Source organism: Gracilinanus agilis, chromosome 4, assembly GCF_016433145.1.
Source record: "Gracilinanus agilis isolate LMUSP501 chromosome 4, AgileGrace, whole genome shotgun sequence".
NCBI lineage: Eukaryota > Metazoa > Chordata > Mammalia > Didelphimorphia > Didelphidae > Gracilinanus > Gracilinanus agilis.
The window spans coordinates 494,296,742-494,322,451 of record NC_058133.1 but is presented as its reverse complement, the minus strand read 5'-3'; the positions used below and the strand labels follow the sequence as shown (position 1 = coordinate 494,322,451).

General features: G+C 47.0%; 1 protein-coding gene across 1 annotated transcript; it reads right to left on the bottom strand.

Moving 5' to 3' along the window:
* Positions 1–1,099: 1,099 nt before the first annotated feature.
* On the bottom strand, positions 1,100–19,809 carry GUSB (glucuronidase beta). Its single transcript, XM_044676374.1, has 12 exons — positions 19,615–19,809; positions 17,133–17,318; positions 15,226–15,407; positions 14,826–14,968; positions 14,018–14,205; positions 11,889–12,041; positions 10,200–10,378; positions 9,791–9,937; positions 8,186–8,270; positions 5,845–6,021; positions 3,408–3,543; positions 1,100–1,769 (listed from the first exon to the last, which is right to left on the bottom strand). Exons 1-12 carry the CDS (start codon positions 19,807–19,809, stop codon positions 1,594–1,596), a joined length of 1,947 nt encoding a protein of 648 aa, XP_044532309.1. The 3' UTR covers positions 1,100–1,593.
* Positions 19,810–25,710: the final 5,901 nt, after the last annotated feature.

The following is a 25,710-nucleotide window of genomic DNA, read 5'->3' as shown; positions in this document are numbered from 1 at the left end:
AATAGGTCACTGCTTTGGTAAGAGTTGGAAAGCAAGGCTAAGTGGGTATTCAGGAAGACTTGCTTCATTCACCGTGTCACTTTTCATTCTGAATGTTACTTCACTGTCTTTTTGATTAGCTGGGGGAAGCGAGACCCATCATTCATCTAGTCAGATCCTCTCATTGTATAGATGAGCAGATGGAGGCCTCTTGCTGTGTGTTTTGTAAAATACTGTCTTCTGAGGATGGGGAAGATAGGCTGTTGACTTAAAGACTGAAGTTGGGGCAAGTAGCCCCCTTTCTAGCAGATTATTCTATATGGGTGAGTCAGTCGTCCTGGATACACACTGTAGCCTTAGGCTTATCTTCTGATCTTCTCCCCAATCACTAAATAGAGCAGTGGTGGTGATGACAACAGAGGCTTCTAAAGTACTAAGTACTAAAGGAGACCAGTGAAGAGGCATCCAGGAATCAAAAGGCAGGTGGAAGGATGACGTAGTTATTATTAATAAGAGTGTGGAACTCGCAGTTGGAAAGATGGGAGTTCACAACCTACCTCAGACCTTAGGCGAGACACTTATCCTGTCTGGGTCCCAGTTTCTTCATCTGTGAAATGTTGGGCTCTATGGACTTCAGCTCTAAATCTATGGTCTAAATTATGGAGAAGTCACTATCCCTTTTCCAATCCTCATTTTCCCTAATCTGTAAAAAGAAGAAAATGATCGCCTCCTGTAGTTGTTGTGAGGAAGAGTGATTATAATTCAAACTTTTCTGTTACTGGCCTTCAAGGGAGACTTTTACTATTGAGTAATTCTAGTGAGGAGGCTGGGGCCTCATTAACCACAATGTGAAATCAGTGTTCCCCTTCACATTATACATTTGGTGGGGCAGCTACGTAGCTCGGTGCATTGAGAGCCAGGAGGACCTGGGTTCAAATCTGACTTCAGAATCTTCCCAGCTGCATGACATGACCCTGGGCAAATCACTTAACCCCCATTGTCTAGCTTTTATCACTCTTCTACCTTAGAACTGATATAGTATTGACTCTAAGGTGGAAGTTAAGGGTTCTTTAAAAAAAAAAAAGTTCTCACATTATATGTGTCAGTCCCCATGAAGCCATTGTCTCCTCTGTGTTACTTTGTGATTCTCACTTCATCCTAGCTGTTCTGGTGCTGTTCCAGGTGGAAGAAAAGGCACTACTGCCTCTGTGTTAAGGGACTAGACTGTGCTTGTTAGTACAGGGCCATTGTTGGGAAAGCAAACAACTTTGTAACCATTTCATTATGATTTATTGTGTAGTCATTAAAACACTCAGATTTAAAGAGGCTGATTGAACAAGGGAGTCAAGGCAGGTTTATCTGTCAAAATAGTTTCAAATTCTTTTCTGGCATATTTTTTCATGTAGGTCCTCCCACATATGAAAAGCCAATTCTTAAAACTTGCATTCTTCTTCTGGAAAAAGGTCTCATTTCATATTTGACAGTATCTCATCTTGCAGAACATTGCCAAAAAGTCCTGCAGCTCCTCTATCCCATCCTCCCGGGCAAATCAAATAGTCGTCACACATAGTCTTGGTAGGTTTCTTCCCTGGTCCGTGGAAACAGTCCTTATCCTTAGTTAAAGGAATAAAAAAGCTGGTTTTCCACACACTGTGTAATCATGGCTAAATGAGGGTGCCTGGTTTCATTGGCAATTCTCCAGTATCTTTCTCTCAGAAGGAATGCTGAACCTTTGGGTTGGCGCTGCCGGGTGAAGATTCCCTTCTTGTTCCCCATTACTCTCGTTGTTGCTGAAAACAAGGCAGAAGAGCATAGTGAAGTGCTTTTATTTGGTTCCCCGTTGTTTCACGTGAGTGGACCCACCAGACTTGGAACTGAATGGGGTAAGGACCCTTTCGAACTTTTTTAGAAAAGGCTCCAGACATGAAATGCCTAATAATTCTACCAAGTTAGGTTGTATTGAGATCAACTTTAGGCTTAGTTGTTATGGGAGTGCCCCCAAATCAGCACAAGAGTAGCACATTCTAATCTGTTCCCTTGAGCAGAAACTTCCGAAGGAGCCCTCACTGGTTAGGGATTTCCCAGTTGGCACTGCTCCATGCACCACCCTCAGGACTTTTGTTGTGAATGGAGTAAACCTGGCACTATTCAGTCGTGAGACTGCGAGCATCAGCTTGAGAATCTGATTCATTGAAAAAGCAGCTATTCTCCCTCAAAAGTGATTGTTCCAGAAGCTACTTAAGCTGGGATCCTTTTCTAGCTTTTCCCTCTTTGTTCTCCTGGCCCTTTTGTATCATTCCTTCCTCTCCCCTTTCTCTCTTAGCTGAGCTTGAATATTTAAAATGCGCTTTGGTATCATAGAAAATCTGAGCTTCTAGAAATGTTTGAGGAATTGGGAAATAGGAAATAGGAGTGGCTTTCCCAGAGCATTTAACCCAAACTCCAGTTTTATACTCTTGCTAGGGAAAAAAACAGCATGCAGTTAGTCATGGGCACATACTCCATTCTCTTTGTTTTGAATAGGATCTGTTTAGCTGAAAAGAAGACATTTCTTTGAAACACATCTTTTGTCAAACCAGTGACTAGCCCTTCAGTTAAGCTTTGGAAAATGGACTGAATATATTTTTTCAAACCCATAGTATCTATTCTAAGACATAAGAGCAATAAAGACTAAGCATTTGGAGTTGTGACTTGTCTAGGGTCACAAAGCTAGAAAGTGTTTGATGTCGGATTCAAACCCAAACAAGAGAAGAGTAGTGTGGTCTAGTGTATAGTCAGCTGAGCAATCAAGATCTAGGTTTAAGGCCTGCCTTTGACTGGCTGTGTAACCCTTGACAAGCACTTAGCTCTCCCTCCCCAGGAAGAACAGGGTATGCGTTAGGAAGGGGGGTTTCTATACTACGTTACATTGGTAGAGAGATTTTCTAAAAGAAAAGATTATAGGTTGGTCTCCCCACACACAAAAAAACACCCCCAAAACCCTGAACTGGAGCTTGTAGTAGTAAAAAGGATGCTATTCCAGGTAACCTCTGACTCATTTCTCCCACATTATATCTGCTTCCCACCAAAAAGAGAGAAGAGAATCAACAGGATTTGTTGGCTTCTGAATCTGGTTTCATTGTTAAAGCCTTGGGACGATGGATGTGTTCTAAAAAGCATGCTAAATGACAGCTGAATTTAGTAATGACTCTCACTAGTGTCATTGTATGACAGACCATGACTAATACTTGCTTTTTCTACCCTTAAATGGTTTTGAGTTTAGTTAAAAGGTTTATAATCCCAGTTACAGAGAAAGTAGCTCCGATTCCCTGCTCTTCCTAGCAACTTCCTGCAGTTGAATGGGCCATCGTCCGCTCCCGTGACTTGTTCGTTAGCACCCCGTGACTAAGGAAAGGCAGAGGGCACAAAAGCCAGGCAGGGTCACTTACATTGGTCCGTCATGAAGTCGGCGAAATTCCAAATGAGCTCCCCAATCACGTAGTCTTTGCGCTTTTGGTCCAGAGCCAAATGATACTGCTGCAGCACGACTTTTTGGTATTCTTCACTAAACATTTTAGGAGGGTCCTAAATAGTGGAACCAGAGAGAGAGGAAACCGGAATGAGGAGGTTATTGGGGGGGAGCTGGCAAGGCCTCAGTACGTGTGAAAGTTGGTGGGGCTGCATCAGTGGTGAGGTTTCAGCCACAGGCAGGCTGTCGAGGCCACCAGGATTTGGGCCGTAGAGGCATTCCTTTGGATGCTGTGCCATCCCTCTCTCCAAGGGCCTCACCCCTAAGGCTCCATTCAGTTCCCTGGCTCTGCTCAAAGGGTGTATGTGAAAGCAGGAAGAATGTCCAAATGTACCCAACTGGATGTTTGTGTCAGATAGAATTCAAGGCATCCATCACCACTTGACAAACTTGAGTGAGTCTGGACTTCAGACTGCCTCTGTGCCATGAACTGACCAACTCTCAGAAGTATGGTCAAGTTAACGCCAACAACAGTTCCTCTAGGGCCATGTTGGAGAACCACATTCTGGAGCCTGCTAGGTGGAGCTGCTCTCCTCTCCCTCTTCATGCCCCCTGAGGTCATTTCTTTCTGCCTAGCTGCCCAGTGGGAGCTCTTCCTCCCCTGTTTGGGCTAAGGGGAGGTGTCACATGCCGCATGAGGGTTGCAGTTTGGGCACTCGGTCTCTAAAAGGTTCGCCATCACTGCTCTAGGGCGTTGGCTGCCAGGGTATTTCCTGGAAATATGTGACTGCTGCCAAAGGGTGAAGAGCAACTGTCTGCAGGCAGACCAGGGAAGGTGGTGGCCCTCCATAAAACAACTTGCTCTAACACGAATATAGATGGTTTTCAGGAGATTGTCGGGGTTTCCCAGGACCATTATAACCTCTTAGGTCCTGATGGTGAGTGAGCCAGATGCATTTGCTAAGAGAAATGCTGGAATGCCAAGATCCTAACTCAGCTTCCTGGCAGCCTAGTGTTGGCTGTCTACCATCCCTCTGCACGTGCACCTCCTGTCTCGTGGAGACCCCAGAATCACAAGATTTCAATAGTAGATAGTAAAGCCTGTGATTTTCTCTGATTTATCCCAACCACAGAGTAAGTCATCTCCTGGATGTCCTGATCTAGTACCAAAGGTGGCCTTGGAGCACAGAAGGGATTAAGAGGCAGTGTGGTATAGTGGTTAGAGAGCCAGCCTCAGAGTGAGGAGGAACCCAGGTTCAAGGTCTGCTTCCCCACCTTCCCCCAACTGCCCCGCAGTCTAGACACGTCTAGACCATTCTCTTAACACCCTAAGTGACGAAAGCTACAAACCCATATTGGCAGAGGAAGTTTGTGCCTGGGAGTTCTTTTAAGACAATAAATAAAAAGCATAGGTTGGGCCATTGGCCTAATCTTGGAAACAAAATCTAATTGAATGATTCAACGGAGTTATTTGTGGTAAGGCAGCCACATGGGTCTGAGTTTAGAGGGAGAACCCCTTTTTCTACATCATTTCTTCCCTTTCCATTATCCCCCAAAAGGGCAGATGGAAAACTAGATGCTAAGCAAATGCCAAAAGAGCCTGTGGAGAGTAGAGAGTCTGAGATCCAAGAGTGCCAAGATTTTGAGGGAACTCTGTGAACTTAGATGGGACAAGAATTACACCTTCACACTAATCTTCGGTTTCTTCTGCAATACCACATCATTAGGCATTTTAAAACTATTATTCTTTAAATTATTAAGTTTAAATTATTAAATTTAAACTATTATTATTTAAAACTTATTCTGAGAAGGGGTCCATGACCCAAAAGGTTGTGACCCCCACTCCTTCCCCTGCCATGAGGGAAAATAATAGGCTTTAGTTCCTAGAACACTGCTATATTTGGGGGCCACGTGGTCACAGTGATGGGTACCTTTCTGCATAACCATCATGCGTTTACAGAGCTGGATAAATGGGAGGTGTAGATGCGGTCCGTATAAACATTGGCAGTATTTTTTTAAATCCCATCAGAAATAAGGTCAGCCTGTAACTTGGTGTAGGGATGATGGATGCTTCAGCAGGACCTGACAGCTTGAAAAGAAGGGAATCTATTCTCAGTTATTCAATCCTCAGGGTGTTCAAAGGGAGAACTGCAGGGATGCGACCGTTGTAGCCAAGGGAGGAATTCCCTGGCCCTTGCTCAGGGTCCTTGAGAGAAAGAGAAAGGAGAATCGTGGGCTGGAACCCGGCAACTCATCCTAAGAGACGAGGCTCGGCATGGGCATGAGAGGCCTCCTACGGCTGCTGCTAGGACGGGTGACAGCGGTAACTGGAGAGAGAAGGAAAGTTGGCGACTAACCCTCACCCTGATAAGAAGCACGAGCCCAGGTCATTCCCCACCAAGACTGCCACGACTCACCTGGTGAAACCCGGGGATGCTGTCCGCTCCGTACTCACTTTGGATAATCGGTTTCTGGTATAATTTATTCCAGTTGTCAAATGTAGTGCTAGCCTGCAGCTGAATCACTTCAAGGTGCCCAGAATCATGGTACCAGGAATAATAATTGTTTATACAGATCACATCCACGTATGGAGCCTACAAAAAATTGTGAAAGCTCGCTTTTAGCTGGGGCATGTGGGGTGTGCCAGGAGTCTCAACGACCAGGGAGGCTGAGGGGAGAGCTGGCAGGCCTGTCAAGGCAAGGAGTTCAGAGTTATACTGGCTGGGCCAAAGTGCCTCAGACAATCAGCAATCGGATCAGGCCCTTCCAGCCTCCAGCAGGGAGACCCAGTCTTTAAAAAGCAGAACAAAAAATGTCATTGCTTTCCAACCCACAAAATGTGAGGCAGGTTCAGAGTAATGAATATTTTCATTGTTCCTTTAGAGCTAAATCCACCCCTCAGCACAGAAGAGAATGGGCAGTTTGGCCAGGTGAGTGGAGCCAAGAAGTTTTCCTTCCCAAATTCTACCCTGAAAGGCTACTCTACTCCTAGTGGGTAGCAAATACGACCAATGAAGGGCTACAATAAACTTCACTTGTTCTTCCCACTTGGGCTGAGCATCGAGCCATCCTTGACCTTGGGGAGGGTGAGGCCAGGAGGCAGATTCCTAGGGGCTAAGGGACAGTGTAAGGATTTAGGTGTTCAGGCCTAGTTTCACTGGCACTATTTTCTCCCCCAGTGAATGTCAACAAGGCAGTCCACCTTTCCTTGTGGATAGGGTTCCACTTTGGAGTTTGGGGGTAAGGTTTCTGAGCTGGGGGTCTGATTCACTTGTGAATGGAAGAGGGAGACTTCTTGGGAGATGGGCAGGAGGAAAAAAAGCCGGGCTGAAATGGTGCAACGGTCCTAAGGAGGAACCATTTTTTTTTTTAAACCCTTAACTTCTGTGCATTGGCTCCTAGGTGGAAGAGTGGTAAGGGTAGGCAATGGGGGTCAAGTAACTTGCCCAGGGTCACACAGCTGGGAAGTGTCTGAGGCTGGATTTGAACCCAGGACCTCCCATCTCTAGGCCTGGCTCTCAATCCACTGAGCTACCCAGCTGCCCCCAGGAGGAACCATTTTGATGTGTAACCATCCAATGTTATCTCTTTGTAATAAAAATACTCCTCTCTAACCCTATTTGTTCTGATGTGATGTTTTCTCCAAATGATTGCTGTTCTTCCCTGAATTCTCATGGCAACTTGATAATTGATGGTGGTGGGAAGAGTTTAGGGGTGTGTGTGTGTGTGTGTGTGTGTGTGTGTGTGTGTGTATGTGGTCACTAGAACTGAAGTCCAAGTGCTTTTGGAATCAAGTGAAGTTAGGTGGGCCAGCTTGGAGCCAGGCTACCCTCTTCATGAGAACAGTTGATTGGGAAAGGCCTGAGAAGGGGTGAGAAATGGAACTGGGCATTTTCTGTGCATTCTCAACAGAGCACATCTCTGCAGCCCCTTGAAAGTAGGAGTGCACTCTGGGTCATACATAGGCATGAGAAGTGGGGAAACTACTTTCTCCTTATATAAATATACAAAATAAGGGCTTGGCAACGTGCATGACTTGTATCTGGTCACTTCTGCTGTCTCATCTACTCCTAACTCGAGACCTTGTAGGAGGGCAGTACCCACGGAGGAGGAATGATTCTATCCCTCTTCTCCAGAAATGCTGTCTTGTATGTAAGGTGGAAGAAGGAAATGGCAAACCACTCCAGTATCATTGTCAAGAGAACCCCAGATAGGTTCACAAAGAGTCAGACATTACTGAAAAAAATGACTCCACAACAATAAATGTAGGATCGGCTCGGGGCCATTTTCCCCACCCCTGGTTTTATAGGTGGGAAGGTAGGCTGCAGTGAGTGAGTGGGAAACATTAGTGGACTATTAGGCAAGAAGCAAGACGCCAAGTTGTGGCTCTGTCACTGGCCAGTTGTGTAACTCGCAAGCCACTCTGTGTCGCTTCCTCTTAAAATGCAGGGATAGGCGAGGTGATAGGTGATCTCTCCCTTTCAGCCATAACATTCTGTGAATGGGCTCGGCATAGGAACTGGTCTCCCAGTGCCCAGTTTGAGTCCTGGTCATTTGGATCCACTTCAAACCATGGGCTAATTGGAGAATAAACCCACCACAGAGGAAGAACCAGAGCTGTTCCTTCCTTAGGCTACAATTGGGTGGGGGGTCTCTGAGTGGTCCCGTGGCATGTCCATGTTGGCAATTGGATTTTAGTCCATGCCACAAGCAAAGAGGATCAAGAAGCAGAAAAAATGAAGACATCCCAGCACTTACCCCATTATCTGTTTCCGGCTTGGAGTTAGACACAAAGGTTACAGGCCGGGTGGGGTCCAAGGCTTTGGTGTGGGCAATCAGGGTCCTACATACAGCAGAATACACAGGGCCCATCAGAAGGGGGAAGGGTTATGGGTCACTGCTCTTCTACCTGCCTTTTTGAGGGCAAGTCAACGGTCCTTGCTCCCTTGTTCCCCTCCCTTGCTTCCAGGAGTAGGCAAAGACCTTCCCCTAGAACAGATTCTAGTGCTGTGTTGGCAAACCTATGGCATGCATGCTGGAGGGGGCTGCTCCCTTCCCTCTCTCCATGCCCACATGATGACATTTCTCACATCACCTGCCCCTCTGCCCAGCAGCCCAATCAGGGCACTTCCTCCCTCCCCTATCTGGGGTGAGGGCTCACATGCAGCTTGAGGCAATTTGGGCACTCAATCTAGAGACTGAGGTTTGCCATCACTGTTCTAGTGCATGTGTTGGCTGGGGAGGGGAAAAGAGAGGATGGTGATGGGTCAAAAGAGAAAAGTGGCCCCAGAATGGGACACCTGGGGGGGCGGGTAGGTTCTAGGAAAAATCAAATTTAGAATTTTTCAAAATTCTTCTGACTTGGGATTCTCTGCTTGATGCTGCCTGGTCTAAAGACCTCAAAGATAGAGCCTAGTCAGTGGACTTTGCTCAGTGTTATGAATAAAATGGATATAGATGGATATAGATAAAAGTATTAATAGTTTATTTAAAGCCATATTGGTAATTAAGAAGGCCACATGCCTGCTAAGATCTAATTCAAATCGCCTGCCATTACCTCCTGCCCATCTGGCTGCTTCGTAGGAAAGAGAGCGTCTCCCAATCACATCAGGAGTCTTATACCTCTGTCTACATAATTGCACTTCCTGTCATAAGAGGAATCATGGGAAATGTAGTTTCCAAGTCCCCTAAACGTCCACAGGAAGTTTATATCATATATCTAAATATTAAAGCTTAATGAACTCCAAAGAACCCCAAATTCCAATAACACATTAGCAGTTCTGACAAAGGGAGCTGCTCCTGCTCCCCTTGGGCCAACAACCTCTCTCCCTCCTCTGACTGGCCTTCAGTCTCCTGTGATAATGTCTCTTCATTGATCATGTGGTGTCAGGCTTATGAGTCTTTAGAGAGCCTCTGGTTCATCCCCCTGCATTTTTGTATAAGGTGATGCCTTCCTTTCTTCCCTCCTTCATTTTATTTTTATTGATAGCTTTTGTTTTTCCATCATATTCATTTCCAAATACATCTCTTCCCTAGCCCATAAGTCCACCTTTGTAACAAGGAATAAAAACAAGCAGAAGCCCTTGAAAGGCAGTGTGGTCAAGTGGAAAGAGTTCTGGCTCTGGAGCTACAGCCTGGGTTCAAATCCTGCAAGTCCAAGGCCAATTCCTTCCCCTTTTTGGATGATTTTCCATTTCTCCCAAATGAGAGGACAACGTGATGATCTGTGGGGGCCCTCTAGCTCTAGAGCTAGAATCTCAAGTCATTTCCCTCTCTGTAAAATGAGTTAGACCAGTTACCTTGGGAGGCCCTTTGCCCTTGGAATCTGTGATCCTGACTCAACCAACATGTCTTGGTACTCACTTGAAATAGAAGGCAGCAGGTGGCAACCAGGAAGCAGGCTCATTGGCCACAGACCACATGACCACAGATGGGTGATTCTTATCCCTCTGGACTAGCTCCTCCATCACCTGTAGATGGTGATTCAGAGAGATATTCCCAAAGCTCTCCCTAGGGGGAAGAAGAAAGAGGAGTCAGCATTGGCCTTACTCTTATCCTTGAGCCAACTAGGTAGGAGGATCACAGATGGAGAATTTAAGAATCTCAACTCATCAAGTACAATTCATGTTACAGATGAGGAAACTGAGACCTGGGGAGGCGAAATAAATGATTTGTCTAATGTCACAGAGCTGGGAAATGGCAGAGGTTGCAGTTGAGCTGAGGTCCCCTGACCCTGAATCCAGTGCTCTTCTAGCTCAGGAGAGAAATTCACCTCAGCACAATCCCCACGCCGGGCGCCTCGTCGATGACCACTATCCCGTATCGGTCACAGAGCTGCATCACCTCCTCGGCATAGGGGTAGTGGCTTGTACGGAAGGAGTTTGCCCCCAGCCATCGGAGCAGGTTGAAATCCTTCACCAGCAAAGCCCAGTCGAATCCTTTCCCACGGATCTAGGGATGAAAGGGGTGGGAGAAGCCTACGTCCTTTCCAGGAAGGAGACATGTTGGGGAAGTTAAGGAAACAGTCCTTGTCTTCCTTTTCCGTGGAAGTGGGAGAACACGGAGACAGTTGCTTCTGTGTTCTCCTAGATATCCCCCATCACTCCACCAGTCACCCAACCTCAGCCCAATCCCAGAGACAGGACTCACTACACATTTGGCAAGAATGGATGGCTGAGTTATGGTCCCACATTGCATAATCTCCGTGCTTCGCTCTTGCTTCCAAGGGTTCTCTCCCTTCGGTCTCCCAAAACCCTAACTCAACTGGCTATTCTAACAGCCTCCTAACTGGGCTCCTGGCTTCCAGGCTTTCCCCATTTTCCAATCCATCTCTTCTCACGACTACCAAAAGGGTCTTCTTAAAGCAATGAGTCAACCAGCCTTTATTCAGTTCCCACTATGTGCCAGGCACTGTGCTAAGCTCTGAGGATACAAAGAAAAGGCACTTGACTACATGAAGGGAGTAATATAGGATCAGTCTGGAAAGTAGCATGGAGTTGGGTTGTGGAGAGAGATTTGGATTTGATTCCAGAGGTGGCTAAAGGACTTATTGAATCAGGGAGTGATAGGATAATGCTCAGGTTTTAGGAATATGGCTTCAGCTCTATGGAGGAAGGATTGGAAGGGGTGAGAGTCACCTGCAGAGAGACGATCAGTTTTCTCTCAAACTTTTACTTCCTGTCTTGGTATCAATTCTAAGATAGAAGAGCAGTAAAGGCTAGGCAATTGGGGCGAAGGGACATGTCCTGGGTCACACAGCTAGGAAGTATCTGAGAACCCAGGACCTCCAGACTCCAGGCCTAGCATGCTAGCCCCTGAGCCACCTAGTCACCCCTCCAAGAGATGATCATTAAATCCAAGAGAGCTGATGAGTGTAGAAAGGGAAATGTGAGGAAGGGACACAGCTCTGACCATATCACTCCTTGGCTCAGAAACCTTCTATGGCTCCCTCATGTAAATGGGATCAAATACAGCCTCCTCAGCCTGGATTTCAAGGCCCTCCACAAGCTACCCTACCGACCTACGTGACTCCCTATGGGGGATGCTGTTCTCCAGCCAGGCTAGACCACCCCATCGATGTGCCTTTGAAGAGGTGAGACCCTGAGCCTAGAAGGCCCCTCTCATCTCTGCCCATCATCATCTGTTTTTTTAGGCTTGGCTCAGGCACCGCCATCTTGGTGAAGCCTTTCCTGTTCTCTCTTCAGCCTCAGATTCTGCCATCTCTGATTCTGTCCGATTTCTCCTTGGCCCCTTTCCTCTCCAATGCCACAGTTTCTTGGGTCAGCATTACAGGAGAATGGAAGCTCCTGGAGGACAGGGCCTGGGGGGACTTTTCTGGTCTTGCTAGCCTGGGCCTGCGATGTTGGTTGGGTTGGGCCATAGCCAAGAGACAGCTGTCTCTGCTTACAGACCGACATCCTTGCCTGCCCCTTTGGGTTCCCCACCCAGAGCTAGCTCTTACGTCAGAGTCCTCGTGCTTGTTGACCCCATGGAAATAGAAGGGCTTCCCATTGATAAGGAACTGGCTGTGCGTGACCTTCACGGTGCGGATGCCCACAGGGAGGCTGTAGAGGTCGGACACGGTCCCGGCTCCCGTCTGGACCACCAGAGTCACCTGCCATTTCCAAAGCACAGGACACGAGGGTCACTGAGGCCTCTCCCAGGCAGCGTCCCCTGCTCCAAGGAGGCTCCAGTCCCCAGACCTGCAGGCATGGAGGGTGCGGTGTGGTCAGTGCTCAGAAACCAGGCACCTGGGCCCCAAAGGGTCAGAAGACTAAATAAGGAGGACGCCAGGCTGTGCTGGGCCTCCTTGGCCAGATTCAAAGGAATTGGACAATTGTACTCTTCCCCAGCTCTGATCCTGGAGCCATCTTGGGCCCAGAGTGGGCAAAGGAGTGAGACAGGCAGCACGGTATGGTGAAAAGCTGGTTGGACTTCAAGTCAGGAGAGACCCGGGTTCAAATTCTGGCTCTGATATTTGCTAGCTGTATAACCTTGAACGAGTCACTTGGGCTTTAGCCTTGGTTTTCTCACCTATAAAATGAAGGGGTTGGACGTGGCCCCCAGCAAAGGGTTAAACTTGAGGCCCAGGGGCCCTCGCTAGAACCTTCAGAACCAGATTAAAATGTAGGAGAAAAATGAATAAAAACAATACAACATAGATAATGTTCATTTATAGTGTTCAAAGTCAACATGCTGCAGACAGGGATGTCTCTACTTGGAAGGGACCATGCCTTATAAAGCCTACCGTGTGCACTATACTGGGTGCTTTACAAATAATATCTCATTAGATTCTTGCAACAGCCCTGCAAAGGCTGATTATTATTCTTTCCATTTCATGGCTGGGGAAAGAGGCAGACCAAGATTAAGGCCCACAGCTCTTGTGCAGTAGGGAGCTTTCTAGCTGCCCACTTATTTAGAGCAATCGGTGGCCTCCCTGGGCCTCCATTTCTTTATCTGTAGAAGTTCATTCTTTCCTTCCTGACAGAATGGGGATGGATTCAGGGTACAGATGAAAACATTTTTTGGAATTAGTACAGGAATTACTTCTGCTTGACTTTGAATACTTGTTTAAAAGGTTATCTTTTTCTTTTTTCAGCAATGATTCTGGAAAGGTAGCCAAGAAGGAGAAAAAGTATATTTTTTTAAATGAAAATTTAAAAAATAATTTAAAATTTAAAAATTAAAAATAAAGGGGACATGTGGGGGCAGCTGGGTAGCTCAGTGGATTGAGAGCCAGGCCTAGAGACGGGAGGTCCTAGGTTCAAATCCGGCCTCAGACACTTCCCAGCTGTGTGACCCTGGGCAAGTCACTTGACCCCCATTGCCCACCCTTACCACTCTTCCACCTATAAGTCAATACACAGAAGTTAAGGGTTTAAAATAAAAAAAAAAAAATAAAGGGGACAGCTGGGTAGCTCAGTGGATTGAGAGCCAGGCCTAGAGACAGGAGGTCCTGGGTTCAAATTTGGTCTCAGACACTTCCCAGCTGTGTGACCCTGGGCAAGTCACTCAACGCCCCCCCACTGCTTTCCCTTACCACTCTTCTGCCTTGGAGCCAATACACAGTATTGACTCCAAGATGGAAGGTAAGGCTTTAAAAAAATTTTTTTTTAGATAAAATCAGGCCAGAGGCAGGAGGTCCTAAGTTCAAATCTGCGCTCAGATACTTCCTAGCTGTGTCACCCTGGGCAAGTCACTTAACCCTTACTGCCCAGCCCTTACTGCTTTTCTGCCTTGGAACCAATATATAGTATCAATTCTAAGATGGAAGTAAAGGTTTAAAAATTTTTTTAATAAAATAAACATGAAATAAAATTTAAAAATAAATAAAGAATTGATCTAGATGACATATGCCTCTGACCAACCTGAATGTCCTCAGTTTCCTCTCTGGGAAGGAATTCTTAGAATTTCTTAGATTTTGGTATGAGATAGACTTGTGTGTGATATAATTGTCAGATGTCTTTAGTGACTCCATCTAGGCTGGGGATTGTTTGCTGAGAACATTTCCCTGAGGGCCTCCTTTCTATGGAGCCTCTTCCTGGACCTTAGAAGGGAGTGGAGGAGGGGGGGAGCAAAAGAAGGTATTACCTCCAGGGAGTACAGGTAGGCGGGCTGCTCATGCATCAGATAGGGCCACCAGAGCTGGGCGCTGGGTACTTCCAGTTGGCCCCGGACCCCCGTCCCCTTGGCCACCACTCTCCCTTCCTTGTCCCAGAGCAAGACTTCCAACTCAAAGTTCTCGCTGCCGTGTACAACAATCTCGTAGTTCACCAGCCCTGGAGGAGACAAGACACACCAAAAGAGTGAGAGCTGGGAGAAATCCCTCGGTGGTGGGCCTGGGGGGCATCTAGAGAGAGCAGAAGGAGCCTTCCTGGGAGTCAGGAGACCTGGGGACCTCCGTGGAAGCCTGGCCCGGCTCCTTCGTGCTCTGTCGTCCTCAGTTTCCCTCTTCTATAAAAGCTGAAATGATTCTGGCCGATTCTTAAGTCTTCACTCGGCTCAAGCACGCTGATCCAAAGTCAGGCACCAGACAGAATCCTTCAGGGGGTGAGACCTGGGGAAGAGCCTCAGGGATGCTTCTGAATACGAGGCACCAGAGATGGAGCCCTGGGCTCAGCAAGACACCTTCCCGAGTTCAAATCTGGCCTCAGACACTTATTAGCAGTGTGACCCTGGGCAAGTCACTTTACCCTGTTGGCTTCAGGTTCCTCCTCCGTCAAATGAGCTGGAGAAGGAAAACTATCCCAGTATCTTTGTCAATAAGACCCTAAATGGGCCATGTAGAGTCGGACATGACGGAAATGACTAAACAACAACATCCAGAGGTGAGGGGGCAGATGAGCCGTCCCCCTTCCCCGGGATCTCCTGAGCAACGGCCAAAGGGCCCCCCTCTCACCTGTGCTCTGGGCCACCTCGGTGGTGACAGTGATGTCCTCAATGTAGGAGACGGGGGTGGTGTAGAGAAAGACGGGACGGTGAAGCCCAGCATAGTTGAAGAAGTCAAAATGGATTAATTGAATAAAGTAGTTCTTGGGATACCTGGTTTGGGGAAACAAGGAGAGCAGCTCTTTCAGGAGCAGCCTGGGTCTTCCTCCTACACGCAGGGCCCCCACCTCCCCGGCCGACCTCGGGGGGCAGGACCAGGACTAGGGAGATTTACTATCTGCGCCACTTGGGCAAGTCACCGAACCTGGATGGGCCTCGGTTTCCTCTTGTGTAAAATGAGGGGGGTTGGACAGGATGGCTGCTGGGGTCTAGGACTCTCCCCAGAAGCCCATCCAGGCCCCCCCACTCACCGGGATCTGTCGGTCTCATACTGGATCTCGCCTGGGGGCAGCGTGTGGGGGGTCAGGGTGTTGTTGATGGCAATGGTGATTCGACACGATTCCCCGGGATCGGATCGCACCAACCTGCTGATGTCGGCTTCGAAGGGGAGGTGGCCACCCTCGTGCTCGGCCACGTGGACCCCATTCACCCACTGCAGAGATTCAGGGAGGGGAGCAGTGCTGAGTGAGGGGGGAGGGCTTGACACACCCACAGAGTCGTAGATGGTCCCACTCTGTACACGTGTATCCGCACACGCACAAGCTCAGTCTAGCAGCCTTCACGGAGGGGATGCAGTAAACAAACTGACTGAAAAATGGCTAAACTGTGGAGCGTGAATATTTCTGTCCCAGTCAGGGAAGTGTGGCGAGACTCAGAGAAGCCGGGGCACCCAGAGGGGAGAACGTGCCGTTCGGGCGTCTTCCACTCCTTGTACTGTCCCTGGGGTTTCCTTTTCCTTTTTCTTATAGTATGACCAATTACATGTAATAACAAATTTACACACATTTTCCTAAGTTATAGGATCAAACTTATCTGCCTCCCTCCCTTCCCTGCCCCCTCCTGGTGCCGCAGGCAATTCGATCTGGATTATGTGTGTACTATCTCATGTGGAGCATATTTCCAGAGTGTTCATTTTTGTAAGTGAGTAAGCTTAGAAAACCGAAATTCCAAAACAGAAACCAGGGGGGTTTCTTGGCAGAGATACTGGGGTGGCTTGCATTTCCTTCACCTCATTTAATAGAAAAGGAAAGTAAGGCAAAAAGAAGTGTCTGGGGCCTGATCTGAACCTAGGCCTGGCTCTCAGTCCACTGAGCCACCCAGCTGCTCCCCTGATCCTTTCTTACAAGGGACGACTCTCAGAATGGGAGAAAAGGAGAGACATATTTGAAAATTAAGAGAATGTAAAAATAGAAGCAATTTATGTCTCTTTCCTATCTGTCATCTATCTATCTATCCTATCTGTTGTCTGTCCATCCATCTATCCACTGATCTCTCTCTCTATCCATCCATCTGTCTATCCATCTATTTATCTATCTATTCTGTCTATCTATGTATCTATCCTATCTGTTGTCTGTCCACCTGTCTATCCATGATCTCTCCATCTCTCTCCATCCATCTATCTATTTATTTCTTTATCTATCCTATCTTATCTTGCAACATTGGCTCTGGAGCCATATCTGGCTCCACCTCCGGACCAGCCAGTCTGGGCAGAGCCCCAGGGTGTGCCCCAGGGTGCCCTTCAGCCCCCACCCCATATTCCAGCGCCTTCCGCCTCCATCCTCCTCCTTCCGCAGGTGTTTATGGCTCTCATGGCCAAAAAGGTTGCCGACTGTTGCTCTAGGACATAGTAACTCACCCCATCAGGAATTTAAGGGCTCCCCAAAGATTCTTCTGCCCAGTGTGACTTTTCAGAGTTTCCTACATTCAATCAACTCTTTAAGGGGAAGGTGGGTCTTGGGGGGAGGCCTAGTAGAGAGGAGACCTTATGCTCAGTGCAGGTCCTGGGGAGTTCATGATAGGGAGCAGCAAGATTCTGGTGTGAGGGATTCGCCCAGGGAGGCCAGGGTGGGCCCCCGGGCAGCTAGACGGGAGTGCTCTGAGGCTCTGAGGTACTTAAAAAAAAAGAGGAGACCTGGGTGTGAAAGCCAAACCTGATGCCCTTCCCACTCTTGCCCCTGGACAGTATTAGAAACCTCTGCCTTGGAAGCCTTGCAACAGAGAGCTTTGCTTAGAGTCCCTTGACTAGTAGGTGTCAGGAGTAGGACGGACACACAAACACACACACACACTCACACAGCTAGCTGCTACCATCACCTCTGTGTACAGCTGTCCTGGCATTCAGTGCTCCCTTACCCATACCCCTACCCTTAGTACTGACCACAATTGCGTAGTAGTGGGCACTGCCAATTCTTAGCATCACTCTGGTGCCTGGGTCCTGGGCCCAGCTCTGAGGCACCAACACTTGCCGCTCATACCACACCCAGCCGATGAAGTTCTGAAGTTTGCCATCCTGGCCCACGTCGTTAAAGCTGGCAGGGACTGGCATGTCCAGGACAGGGCCCGTCTGGTGGGAGGCAGAAAGGAAGAAAGAGATTCTGATGACTCTCTTTGTCCAGGAGTAGAACTGATACTAAGACAGAAGGTAAAGGTTAAAAAAAAAACAAACAAACCCAAAAAACTGACTTAGCGGCATGAATCAGTCACATAGAAGAGTCTTGGACTTGTTTCAGGAACTCTGTGCTTAGTCCTATGCCCAGAAAACTGACTTTGTGTGCTCCATTTTGGACTTCAGTTTCCTCTTTTATTAGAAATTGGAAGATCCAATTCTCTGACTAATGGCTTCCTGGCACATAGTAGGCCTTTAATATTGTTTTCTGTTTTGGAATTGGACCAATGACATCATAGAATGTTTATTGACCGACTGACTGACCTCCCTGTCCCAGAGAGAGGGGGTCACACAGCAGATGGGGTTTTCTACTGGATCTCACAAAGCTGGTCTCTGGAAATAATGAGCAATAAATAGGACTGAGTCAGGAAGGAGAACTTCCTCTCATCCAGCACACATCATCCCCTCCTCCCTCTCTTCCTCATCTAGGACAAGTGGAAGGAAAAGCCTCACTTGAGTCAGGGAGTGTGCTAAAAAGTACCATCCTAGGGAAGGCCCTGGAGGTAACACACTGGGCAGTCCTTGGCAAGTGTAGATTTTAAAATTAATATTCAATATCTCCAAAGTATACTATTTTATAAGGATTTATTAATATTTAACTAGAGAGCTAGAGAAACCTGGGAGTGTTCACCAAACCCTACTCACGTGGAAGAGAGGGCAAGAGAGGCGTTCCTCAAAACTTATATATGAGGGGGGCAGCTGGGTAGCTCAGTGGATTGAGAGCCAGGCCTAGAGACAGGAGGTCCTAGGTTCAAATCCAGCCTCAGACACTTCCCAGCTGTGTGACCCTGGGCAAGTCACTTGACCTCCATTGCCTACCCTTACCAATCTTCCACCTATGAGTCAATGCACAGAAGTTAAGGGTTTAAAAAAACCCAAAAAACTTATATATGATCACGTAAAAGACGCACGTAAACAGAAAGGAAAAAGGAATCTTGGGGCGAGGGAAGAATCCTGGGAGATGAAGTCTAATTTCCACTTACACATAAGTGCTCTGGGCTTTCATTCCCTCCCCTGTAAAATGCCAGGAGAGCAAACTCTGCTTCTGCTCTGGGCCTCAGTTGCCTCCTCTGTGAGATGGCTTAGGTGGCCTCTAAGGCACATCCATCCTGGATCTGACATTCTAAAGGTTCTCTATGGAAATTCCATGCCCTGCCTTCCGTCTTTGGGGAAAAGATGATGGGTTCCTGGGAGTCCAAATGCCAGCCTCATGACTTTTTTTCTGGGTTCCTCAGTCTCCACTCCCATCTCATATTTGCCTCTACCCCCATGCTCTCTTCTTCTTCTCACTTCCTCTTTCTTTCTTCCTTCTTCTTTGCCATCTGCCTCCCCTATAATACCCTGCTCTCATGATTCATCTCTCCAAGGCTCCTAGAGATAACAAAGTCCATTTTAAAGAGAAGAAAACTGAGACCAAGGACGTAGTGGGCACAGTTGGAACCACATGTCCTGGATCCCAGGGGCAAGGTCTCCTTTTGTGGCTTCACACTGTTAGAGCATGGAGGGCTTTTTACAGGAGGTTGGGGTCGGGGATAAAAAGAGGGCAGACCCTGGAGGAAAGGGAAAGTCAGCAAGAGGTATTTAGTTTCTGGCTCAATGCCAAGTGCCAACCCAGTGAGAGGGGCCCTTCCCACTCTGCCCAGGAGTCTCTGATGGGAAACAATGGAAACATCTGATACCACCTTCTCTGGGAAGCAGAGGGTCAAGGATCACAGAATCATAATCTGGAGATGAAAGGCACCTCCTTTCGTCTAGCTCAGCGCCCTCATTTTCCAAAGAAGAAAACTAGATTCATTCAAACTTGGTCAAGTTCATTCAGGTGGCAAGATTCGAACTCAAACTCTGGGTCTCCACATTCAGAGCGATGCCAAGCTCTCCAAACCAAGGCAAAGGAGGCTCTTAGGACTGGTCTAATATCTACTATCCAGCACGGGGCAGAGAGAGCCTGGGTCCGTAGGATGCCTATCTCATGACCCTTTCATACATGCGAGTTAGCCATAGGACTTCCTGCTTCCCTTCGGGCTGGCATCTCCCAGGAGTGAGTGGCAGAGGAAAGGGAGTATGGATGGCACGAAGCTCCCCCTCCCGTCCCCGGCATTCCAGGTGCCTACAGCCCCGCTCCCCAGAGGACTCAGCTCCCCCTTCCCCCTCCCCGCTCCGGCCGCCGGTGCCCAGGGTCAGGAGAGGGAGTCACCTCCCGCAGGGGTCTCTGGTACCACCGCTCCCGAAAGCCCTGGTTCCTGTCCGCAGAGAAGTCAGCTCGGAAGTCCCAGAGGCCGCTGAGGTCCTTGCGCTCCCGGCTCGGGGTCTCCTGGGGGTAGAGCATCCCTCCCGCCAGCGCCCGGCTGCCGAGGGCCGCTACCCATGCCACCCAGAGCCAACAAGACATGATTTGCAAGCCTCCGGATACTCCGGATGCTCCGGCTCTGGCTCTGGCTCCCGCTCCCACATTCAGCCTCCTTATTTGCTTGGGGAGGAGGAGGAGCCACGGCGCGAGGGCTAGGAGGGTCACGTGGACTGCCGGCGGGCCATCTTGGTTAAGGGCAGCCGTCTGGCCCAGGGAGAGCTGGCCTCCGGGAGATGCCTCCTCTGGCCACTAGAGGGCGCAGCGGCCACAGAGCCAGACCCACATGGTCTGAGCTGGCCGAGACGGCCAGACCCTGGCCATAAAGACCCTGCCTGGGGTCTCTCTCTAGTAACAGGGGAGCGCCTCCTCCCGTCCTTGGCTGCGTGGGTCAGTCAGTGAACGAGTAAGTGCCAGGCGTGTCCCCCAGCCCCGAGGACACAGTTCCTGGTCTCAGTGGAAGAGACACGGAGCAAACAAACCTAGAGAAGCCAGCTAGAGAGAGGAGAAAGAGGAAATAGCTAACAATGGGAAGGCCGGAATTCCTGTAGAAACTGGGATTTCAGCTGGGCTCTAACAGAACCTGGGAGGTCGGGAGGCAGAGAAAGGAGGAAGAGCATTCCAGGCTTGGGGGAGAGCCAGAGAGAATGGCTGGAGCCAAGAGAATGGAAGGTCTTGTTGGTGGAATAGCCCGGAGGTCTGGCACTGGATCGGAGAGTAAAAATTAGGGAGAGAGGTTTCCGAACACTGTCAAGGCAGGAGGGGCTGGATTGTGAAAGGCTGCATTTGCTCCCCGGGGCAATGGGAAGCCATTAGCGTTTACTGAGTGGAGATTTTGGGAAATCACTTTAGTGACTGAGGTGGGGATGGATTAGTTTGGGAAAACACCTGGGGGAGGCAGATCCACCAGGAGCTACCGCAATCATCCCAGTGGGAGGAGATAAGAATCTGCCCCAAGAGAGTGGCTCTATTAGAGGAGGGAAGGGAGTGTAACCAAGAGGTGTTGCAAAGAATGAATCAACAGATTAGATGTGGGGCTTGAGAGATAGTGAGGAATCTCGGATGATTCTTAGATTGGGAGCCTGAGGCGTTGCTAGGATATGGTCCCCTACAGTAACAGAGAAGGTAGGAGTGAGGGAGAAGTTGGGGGAAAGGGAAACGAATTCCATTTGGGCCATGTAGCAATCCAGGTATACATTAATTGTGATATTATTCTAAGAGTGCTCAAAAAACTTAACTCTTATACTGCTAATGATTGATCTCGGTAATCTTGAGTCAAATTGGACACCAACCTAGCCAAATCTCTGGCTCTTCACTAAGGCTACACCCCGGAAGACAGATCACTTATCTCAGACTTTACCTTCAATGATCAATTAACATAGGTATCAAACATCAGTAGATGCCTCTGGCCATATCAGCTCTGGAGCCGGATCTTAGCTCTCCCTATTGTTTCAGGTTTGGGCAATTTACATTTTATGATGATTACCTCATACTGTTAATGTATCAAGCCACTGAGCTCTCCCCTTCCCCCCATACTGCAGTAACCCCAATAAAAGTGACAAGAAATCAGTTGGCAAAGAAGCTCTTGACCATCAGAGCTTACTCGCTGCCTGTCTACCTTGTGCCAAAACCTTCTGTCTGTGTGTGTTTATTCTCGACTCATGTTCTCTTTCCATTAATCCTTAACCCGTAACCCATTTTCACTCAGGCCTTGGTTCCCCTTTCTAAGTGTCCAACCCACTAGGAATCTTCGTGAAGCTGCTGGACAGCTTCAGGCCATAATTGAATTTATGATGCCTGCTAAATATCCAGTTGGTGATATTTGAAAGACAGTTGCAGATGGGAGATTGGAGTAGGATAGGTAGATCTGAGAATCATCAACATAGAGATGGTAATTAAATTCAAGGAACTGATGAGATCCAAGTTGTAGTTTCCAGGGAGAAGGGTCCAGAAAAGGAACACTTGTGGCTAGAGGGCTTGGTCTGGAGGAGGATCTGATAAAGGAGACAGAGAGGTAGGAGAACCAGGAAAGAGTGGAGCCCTGGAAACCCAAAAGAGAGTACCAATGAGGCTCTAGAGCAGTGGTTCCCAGACTTTTTTTTGGCCTACTGCCCCCTTTCCAGAAAAAATATTACTTAGCGCCCCCTGGAAATTAAATTTTTTTAAAAATTTTAATAGCAATTAATAGGAAAGATATATATATATATTAATGTTTCTACCTTTTTCGTAAAATGTAGTAAAGAAAAGTGTAAATTGAACTTTGAAATTATGAAACTATTTATTGAACTCAGAATAGAATGTAATACAAAAAAAGTTAAAACATTTGAAATCCCAAATGCACCTGTGGCCATCACCGCCTACTCTGGATGGCTGTAGCACCCACCAGGGGGCAGTGGCGCCCACTTTGGGAATCATTGCTCTAGAGCATGGTCAACACTGGCAAGGGTTTCAGAGAATCAGGATTGAGAAAAAGCCATTAGCATTGGCAGCTGAGAGATTATTGGTAATTTTGGAGAGAGCAGTTTGATAAGGTCAGAAAGCTAACTCTCAGGGGTTCCAAAGAAAGTGGGAAGAGAGGATGTGGAGGCACCCACTGTAAATGGTCTTTTAGAGGAGTTGAGCCACAAAAGGTAAAAGATAGCAGCAATGGAAAGGTCAAGGCTAGAGGTAGGGGATTCAGGATAAGAGATACATTGGCATGTTTGTAGGCAGTAAAGAATGAGCCAGGAAGAGATTGAAAACAAGTGAAACAGTGGGGATGACAGAGGGGGAAGTCTGATAGAGGAGACAGGATGGAATGAGATGGTTTGACAGGCAGAGGGGTCAACCTTGGTAAGGATTAAGGCCAACCTCATGACTTGTGAGAGAAGTTGTGAAGGAGGAGGCATCTGAGTGATAGGAGATAAGGAAGAAGGAGGAAAGAGAGCTCACAGAGAATGGCCTTGTTTTTTTTCTATAAATTATAAGACTTTCTCAGCTGAGTGAGTTGGAGAAGGGAGAGCTGTGGGAAGTTTGAAAAGGGATGAGAAGTTCCTAGCTGTGTGACCCTGGACAAGTCGCTTATTCCCCACTGCCTAGCCCTTCCCACTCTTCTGCCTTAGAACCAATACATAGTATTGATTCTAAGATAGAAGTATATGATTCTAAGATAGAAGGTAAGGGTGATTAAAAAAAAAAAAAGAAAGTAAAAGAAAAAGGATGAGAAGGTTTTGAAGAACCTTTGTGGAGAGTAGGAGGGTAAATTGATAAGGAAGGTATAGTAGGACTGCCAAGCAACAGGGAGGACCCAGTTGAGGTTGTGTAACATCTGTAGAGGACCCAGTCAGAATGCCTACATGATTTCTCCATCTTCATTCAGCAGCATTCTATGTAAGACTAAAATGTGAATGGTGGGAGTGATCTGAGGCTGGGGCTTGGCTGGGTGATATGATCAGGGGCTGAGGGATTCATGGGAGGAATACTGGGTAAAGTTGAACTGGTTCATCAGGTAGTCAAGATGGGAACAGGAGGAGAGCGTGGCTCGTGCATGGGAGATGGGCTAGGAGAGAATTCAGAGGTCACAGGGCAGATAAAGAATAGGGTTATAGAAGGAAAGGGAGAAGTTTGATCTTTGCAAACCCTTAAAGCATTATCTAAATGTGTTACATAGCAATTCTTGTTATTTTTTAGAAAATGGGGCTTACCTTGAGAACTAAAGGAAAACAGAAATACCAAGAGGCACAGGTGGGAGGGAAATGTATCCCAAATATGTGAGATCTCCTCCACAAAAGCACATAGTAGACACTTAATACATGCTTGTGAGCTGACTGTCTGGAGACATAAGATGTGATATCATGTGTTAGGAAAAGGAAGATCAGATTGAGCAAACCATTGAGTTCCATAATAGAAATACAAATCTAAGAAGGGGCCAGGGTATTAAAGGCTTTGAATGTGAAACAGAGGAGTATGTATTTGATCTAGAGACAAAAGGGACCACTGGAATTTCTTGAATGGGAAACAATGTAATGGATAGACTGGAGGAAAGAGAAATTTGAGGCAGGAAGTCTGGAGTAGAGAATGCAACCACAAAATGAATTGAGACTCCCATTTGTTGGCGAATGTTCAACAAATATTTATTCAGCCAATTGTGGGTGGTTCACTGTGTGCCAAAGACAGTTAATATCCTGTGACTCTGATAATCTCTCTCACAAATTATTTTCAAGTTATAATTTATGATATCTTTAAATAATAGACTAAATTATACATTAAAGTAAATTATAGTTGTCATTATTGTTCAGTTGTGTTTGACCTTTCATAACTCCATTTGGGGTTTTCTTGGCAGAGATACTAGAGTGGTTTGCCCATTCCACCTGCTGCTCATTTTACAGGTGAGGAAACTGAGACAAACAGGACTAAGGGATTTGCCCTGTGTCACATACCTAATATGTGTCTGAGGCTAGATTTGAACTTAGATCTTCCTGACTCCAGGCCCAGTGCTCTGTCAACTATACCACTTAGTTGCCCCTTTTGTGACATGACCACTCCCTCATCTCTCCTTCTTACAAACTCCTAGTAAAAACTAGATATACTATGTCTATTTTCCTTACTCTTTTCTAAAATCCTTTGCAGACTGGCATCTGATCACTCACTCAAGAGAAACTGCTCTCTCCATAGTTGCCAACAGTCTTTTAATTGCCAAATCTCTTGTCTTTCCTCAATTCTCATCCTTTTTTGATCTCTGTCAGATTTGACTTGGTTGACTCACTGATTCAAGAAACTTTTGTTAAGTGCTTACTATGTGCTAGATACCTTCAAGCTTTGGAAATACAAACAAGAAAAAGAAAGAGAATTCTGGCCCTCAAGAAGCTTACAGTCTAATGAGGAAGTGTATAATTGGAATCTGCTTCCCAGAACTCCAATTCCCAATGTCCCACTTTTGTTCTCACATTATGTCCTTACATTTTGGAGATAAAGTTTGTGTGACCCTGCCTCTCCCCCCAGCCCCCCCCCCCCGCCCATCTTTAGATTTAATCACCAAAGGTGAAAACATCTCCACTTAACTCACAAGTTGGGAGGTCTGTGACCCACGTGTGCTAGAGTGAGTGACAAATCAGAGTTTACTGAAGAAAAGCATTTGTTGTGATTGGACACAAACTAAGAGGAAGGCACAGGAAGTGACACAAAAGAAGCTTCTTTAAAAGAGAGCTCAGTGAGCTCAGCTTCTTCTCTTCTGGTTCATGAATGGGACCTGAAGGAGCTCTTCTGGTTTGTGTCTGGGACTTGGAGGAGCTCTGGAGCTGGGACCTTGAGACCTTGGTGAGACTGTTCTTAAATCTTTCCTTTGGAATTCCACATGGTGAGTATAAAGACTGAATCTTCCTGAACTTCTCTTAAGGAACTTCCCTTTCAATAGAGACTCTGTGACTGAAGCTTTTGCTTCATTTGCCTCCGGAGCCTTCCAGGCCTCTGGCTTTCTGGCCTTGGGCTCAAGGCCGAATTTCCCTTGGTTGAGGGTTAATTAGATCTACCTGAATTAAACTAGGGGATCGGAGTAAATTACCTAGTGTGTTAGATTACTTATCCTATCTTATCCTTTCTCTCATTCTCCTTATTTCTTCTTCCTCTCCTCATTTGTAAATAAACTTCCATAAAAGTCATTTTGACTTGAGGTTATTCTTTAATTGGAGATTGATAATTACTCAATTCCCTGGTGACCAACTTTTTAATATTCACCCAATCAAAGCCCCTTTTTGCCCCTTACAGCTGGGAAAACTTTTCTTTACTCAGGTTTTTACTTTTGTCCTTTTATTTCTTCTACTTCAAGTGATTATTAGTAAATCTTATAAAATATAATACTTGGAGTTATTGGATATTAATTTTAATCTTACATAAGACAACCCACAAAAAGGAAGCTAAAAAGGGTTGGAGAGTATAAAAATAAAAGGCAAGACTGTAAAAATAAATGGG

Coding starts and splice junctions, on each gene's coding strand:
- GUSB (XM_044676374.1), bottom strand. CDS start 19,809: ATGTCTTGTTGGCTCTGGGTGGCATGGGTAGCGGCCCTCGGCAGCCGG. Junction 14,206..14,825: donor CGAGGTGGCCCAGAGCACAG/GTGAGAGGGGGG, acceptor TGTCTCCTCCAG/GGCTGGTGAACTACGAGATT. Junction 1,770..3,407: donor CGACTTCATGACGGACCAAT/GTAAGTGACCCT, acceptor CCTTGTTTTCAG/CAACAACGAGAGTAATGGGG.